Consider the following 6000-nt stretch of genomic DNA (forward strand, 5'->3'; position numbering starts at 1 on the left):
GCACTGTAATATCTGATACAAGGTGGGAGCGTCGCCTGTTCTCCTAATAAACCTGATTTATGCCCCTCGAAGTAAACGTCCTCTATCTTCAGGCCATCACTCACCGCTTTCTACAAACTTTTTGGCACTCACAGTTTTGGCCCGCGAAACTTTGGCACCAAACTCGGAACATTTGCTGAAAAGTCGGAGTCTCACCTTATAAATATTTGTCCTTTGCTCCGGAGATTTTATATTTTATGACTTTTAATGTTTAAATGAACTGTACGGGAGAACAGCCGTGGTCTCTTATGAAGAGAGCTGGCTGACAACCGATATGACAGCTCTGAGAGAGGTTGTCAGGCTCCCAGAGATGGACGCCCGGCGCACGTGTCAGGAGCAGAACGTGTGTAGGTGTGCGTGCTCGTATCGCTGTGTTATCCACATCCAGCTGGACGGCCGCCATATACGTCTCCTGACCTGGCACCAGCCCTCAGATATGAGCCCGCCATCGATTGTAGCGCAGGTGACGGCGGCGGATGATTATCTGCCCTGTTAGTACAACTGCAGCCATTCTGTCTTATGTCAATAACCATTAATCCTCCGGTAATGAAAAGTTCTACGACTCTGATAAACTTTCTGTATCGTATCCTTCTGTTCTTGTGAATTAAAAAAAACAATCGATATCGATCCAAAAAAATTCACATCTGAGGATCGGAGGATGGGCGACAATGGAGTCCGGGGTTCAGACAACCCTGTACCAGCTGAAGAGCGGGAAAAGCACTGACACACATGACATGGCCGATACAGAGCGATAATAATCTGTGCGGACCGCAGATAACAGCAAGGACACAAGGATAGATAAACCTCATCTGTGAGAACGGGACATGGAGCTTACAGCTGGAAATGAGACAGCGACCATTCACTGACAGCAAGCAGAGGCAGCAGAGGCTCACTGACAGCAAGCAGAGGCAGCAGAGGCTCACAGAACGGAACGTCCTACTGTATCACCAAACTATACACACACAGGAATAGACAAATCTATTATATATTATATATTCTATCTATTATCTATCTATTATCTATCTATCATCTATCTATCTGTCTATTATCTATTATCTATCTATTATCTATCTATTATCTATCTATCTATTATCTATCTATCTATTATCTATCTATCTATTACCTATCTATCTATCTATCTATCTATTATCTATCTGTCTATTATCTATTATCTATCTATCTATCTATCTATCTATCTATCTATCTATCTATCGATCTGTCTATTATCTATCTATCTATCATCTATCTATCTGTCTATTATCTATCATCTATCTATTATATATCATCTATCTATCTATCAGTATCTATCATCTATCTATCTATCTATCTATCTATCTATCTATCTATCTATCTATTATCTATCTATCTATCTATCTATCTATCATCTATCTATCTATCATCTATCTATTATCTATCTATTATCTATCTATCTATCTATTATATATCTATCTATTATCTATCTATCATCTATCTATTATCTATCTATTATCTATCATCTATCTATCTATCTATCTATCTATCTATTATCTATCATCTATCTATCTATCTATCTATCTATCTATTATCTATCATCTATCTATCTATCTATTATCTATCTATTATCTATCTATTATCTATCTATCTATCTATCTATCTATCATCTATCTATCATCTATCTATTATCTATCTATTATCTATCTATCTATCTATCTATTATCTATCTATCTATCTATTATCTATCTATCATCTATCTATTATCTATCTATTATCTATCATCTATCTATCTATCTATTATCTATCATCTATCTATCTATCTATCTATCTATCTATCTATCTATCTATCTATCTATTATCTATCTATTATCTATCTATCTTTCTATCTATCTATCATCTATCTATCTATCTATCTATCTATCTATCTATCTATCTATTATCTATCATCTATCTATCTATCTATCTATTATCTATCATCTATCTATCTATCTATCTATTATCTATCATCTATCTATCTATCTATCTATTATCTATCTATCTATCTATCTATCTATCTATCTATCTATCTATCTATCTATCTATTATCTATCTATCTATCTATCTATCTATCTATCTATCTATTATCTAGCTATCTATTATCTATCTATCTATCTATCTATCTATCTATCTATCTATCTATCTATCTATTATCTATCTATCTATTTATCTATCTATTATCTATCTATCTATCTATCTATCTATTATCTATCTATCATCTATTATCTATCTATCTATCTATTATCTATCTATCTATCTATCTATCTATCTTTCTATCTATTATCTATCTATCTATCTATCTATCTATCTATCTATCTATCTATCTATTATTCATAAAAAAGGAACAGCACAACACTTCTACTTATCTCTGGGTGCTAAGCCTCCAGGCAACCTGTCCACTGGTTATCCAAAGTCCATAAAGTTCAAATAAGAAGGCAGCACTCCATTTTTCTTAATAACTGTGCAGGATTTAATCAGACCCACATGTCTGTGCGACGTTTCGGCTCTAAATGAGCCTTTCTCAAGCAGCGGATACAGCATCTTAGTGCATATATATAGGTTTTTAAAAAAAAAAACAACAATCCTTAATTACAACCATTTGTGATCAATAAAGTGCATGCGTTACAATATATTCCCTACGTTACATATTATGTCTAGCAATAAATATTATAAAGTGCATAATTGTGTCCCTCTTGTGTTTATACTTCCAAACTTCACACTGTTTATCATATTGTTTTGATCATTTACTTATTCATACCGCCAAAAGGAGCCTGCCAATAATGGAGGACAACATCCTAAACTTCGGCGTTCCTATGTAGGATGTTGTCCTCCGTTAGTAGCAGGCTCCTTTTGGCGGTATGAATAAGTAAATGATCTTTTCATATGGCTGAAGATTCCAGATCTCCTTGGATCACATACATTTCTATTGATGATCCGGTATGACGGAGCTGACATCTTTTCCGATTACCTTCAGTTCTCTGTGAAGCTACGTACAGACGATCTGTGCTGAATAACACAGATGTAGCAGAGCGGTATTTGTCATGGTGACAGCATCTGTGCTTTTTGCATAGGACTGCAGATAAATTCAGCATATCCTCAATGAATGAGCCTGTTACCCGCACACGTGGCACAGCCACATCTATAATAATGGCTTTATAATGCATAGACAGTTTATTAGTAGCTCACATACCCGTCTGGCGTAGCGGACGCGTTAAGGGTTAAGTTCGTCTCCATTGCAGCTGCCCCAGGATCCGTCAGTCTACGGCTCAGGGATGATCCCGGCGGAGCGACTTGACGTAAACTTCACATTTGAAGAAAAAAAAGGAAAAAAAAAATAAAACATTTTTGTAAAGTTGCGATAATAAAGGTGAGTTTATATCCGGTGATCATCTGCATCTCCGCCCGGAGTCCGGGATAAAGCAGAGGCAGACGAGCGCTGCCGGCCGAGGTTCCAGCTCCTCTGCTGCTCTCCCCGCAGACGCCACTCACTTAAGTAAACTCCTAGCGGCTGACGTCAGATTATCACAAAAGTCAAAAAGAAGAATAGAGAAGGAAACGTAAAGTGGCAGAAGCTGGCAGCGCGCCAGACACGGGGACCTGCAGAGCGTGCCAACTGGGTGAGTGAGCATCCGGCGCCCCCGCCCCGAAAACGGGGTCACCGCAAAAAGTGTCAGCGGAACTTCTGGGAATACATAAATGTGTCTGGAATCACAAATACAGTTCCTGATGCAGTTCAGAGGCAGAGAAATCTCATTTCAAGATTTTTCTGCATTTTCGTGACTTTGAAAATCGTACATTCACCCTGAAGGCATCAAAACTATGAATTATCACATGTGGAATTACACTGCGTGCAGAATTATTAGGCAAGTTGTATTTTAGAGGATTATTTTTATTATTGATCAACAACTATGTTCTCAATCAACCCAAAAGACTCATAAATATCAAAGCTTAATATTTTTGGAAGTTGGAGTGTTTTTTTTTAGATTTGGCTCTTAGGAGGATATCTGTTTGTGCAGGTAACTATTACTGTGCAGAATTATTAGGCAACTTAATAAAAACCAAATATAGTCCCATCTCACTTGTTTATTTTCACCGGGTAAACTAATATAACTGCACAAAATTTAGAAATAAACATTTCTGACATGCAAAAACAAAATCCCCCAAAATGAGTGCCCAATGTATCCCCCTTTCTTTATGAGGACACTCGGCAGCCTCCATCCATAGATTCTGTCAGTTGCTTGATCTGTTTACGACCAACATTGCGCGCAGCGGCCACCACAGTCTCCAGACACTGCTCCGAGAGGTGGACTGTTCTCCCTCCCTGTAGATCTCACAGGTTCTCTATGGGGTTCAGATCAGGTGAACAAGGGGGCCATGTCATTATTTTTTCTTCTTTGAGACCGTCACTGGCCAGTCACGCTGTGGAGTGTTTGGAGGCATGTGATGGAGCATCGTCCTGCATGAAAATCATGTTTTCTTGAACGATACCAACTTCTTCCTGTACCACTGCTTGAAGAAGTTGTCTTCCAGAAACTGGCAGTAGGTCTGGGAGTTGAGCTTCACTCCATCCTCAACCCGAGAAGGTCCCACAAGTTCATCTTTGATGATACCAGCCCATACCAGTCCCCACCTCCACCTTGCTGGCGTCTTGCTGGCGGAGTGGAGCTCTCTGCCCTTTACTGATCCGGCCTCTGGCCCGTCCATCTGGCCCATCAAGAGTCACTCTCATCTCATCAGTCCATAAAACCTTTGAAAAGTCAGTCTGAAGATATTTCTTGGCCCGGTCTTGACGTTTTATCTTATGTTTCTTGTTCAGAGGTGGTCGTTTTTCAGCCTTCCTTACCTTGGCCATGTCCCTGAGTATTGCACACCTTGTGCTTTTTGTTACTCCAGTAACGTTGCAGCTCTGAAATATGGCAGAACTGGTGGCAAATGGCATCTTGGCAGCTTCACGCTTGATTTTCCTCAATTCATGGGCAGCTATTTTGTGCCTTTTTTGCCCAACACGCTTCTTGGGACCCTGTTAGCTATTTGCCATGAAAAGCTTGATTGTTCTGTGATCACGCTTCAAAAGTTTGGCAATTTCAAGACTGCTGCATCCCTCTGCAAGACGTCTCACAATTTTGGACTTTTCAGAGCCGTCAAATCTCTCTTCTGACCCATTTTGCCAAAGGAATGGAAGTTGCCTAATAATTAAGCGCACCTTCTATAGGGTTCTGATGTCATTAGACAACACCCCTCCTCATTACAGAGATGCACATCACCGGATTTACTGAATTGGTAGTTGGCTCTTAAGCCTGAACAGCTTGGAGTAGGACGACATGTATAAAAAGGATCATGTGATCAAAATACAACTTGCCTAATAATTCTGCACGCAGTGTATATACTTAGCAAAAAAGTGTGAAACAACTGAAATTATGTCTTACATTCTAGGTTCTTCAAAGTAGCCACTTTTTGCTTTGATTACTGCTTTGCACACTCTTGGCATTCTCTTGATGAGCTCCAAGACGTAGTCACCGGGAATGGTTTTCACTTCACAGGTGTGCCCTGTCAGGTTTAATGAGTGGGATTTTTTGCCTTATAAATGGGGTTGGGACCATCAGTTGTGTTGTGCAGAAGCCTGGTGGATACACAGCTGATAGTCCTACTGAATAGACTGTTAGAATTTGTATTATGGCAAGAAAAAAGCAGCTAAGTAAAGAAAAAGGAGTGGCCATCATTACTTTTAGAAATTAAGGTCAGTCAGTCTGAAAAATTGGGCAAACTTTGAAAGTGTCCCCAAGTGCAGTGGCAAAAACCATCAAGTGCTACAAAGAAACTGGCTCACATGAGAACCGCCCCAGGAAAGGAAGACCAAGAGTCACCTCTGCTTCTGAGGATAAGTTTATCCGAGTCACCAGCCTCAGAAATCGCAGGTTAACAGCAGCTCAGATTAGAGACCAGGTCAATGCC

The 6000-nt window shown here is 39.5% G+C and overlaps 1 protein-coding gene across 1 annotated transcript in view; it reads right to left on the reverse strand.

Annotated features, from left to right (window-relative positions):
• The window catches only part of LOC138650957 (free fatty acid receptor 2-like), a 37553-nt gene extending 34036 nt beyond the window's left edge, over nucleotides 1-3517 (reverse strand). The window contains exon 1 of the mRNA XM_069740846.1: nucleotides 3239-3517. Coding sequence (XP_069596947.1) covers nucleotides 3239-3282 — 44 coding nt within the window. The 5' untranslated portion in view covers nucleotides 3283-3517. The remainder of the gene's footprint in view (nucleotides 1-3238) is intronic.
• Nucleotides 3518-6000: the final 2483 nt, after the last annotated feature.

The sequence above is a fragment of the Ranitomeya imitator genome, chromosome 10 (genome assembly GCF_032444005.1).
Source record: "Ranitomeya imitator isolate aRanImi1 chromosome 10, aRanImi1.pri, whole genome shotgun sequence".
NCBI classification, from domain to species: domain Eukaryota; kingdom Metazoa; phylum Chordata; class Amphibia; order Anura; family Dendrobatidae; genus Ranitomeya; species Ranitomeya imitator.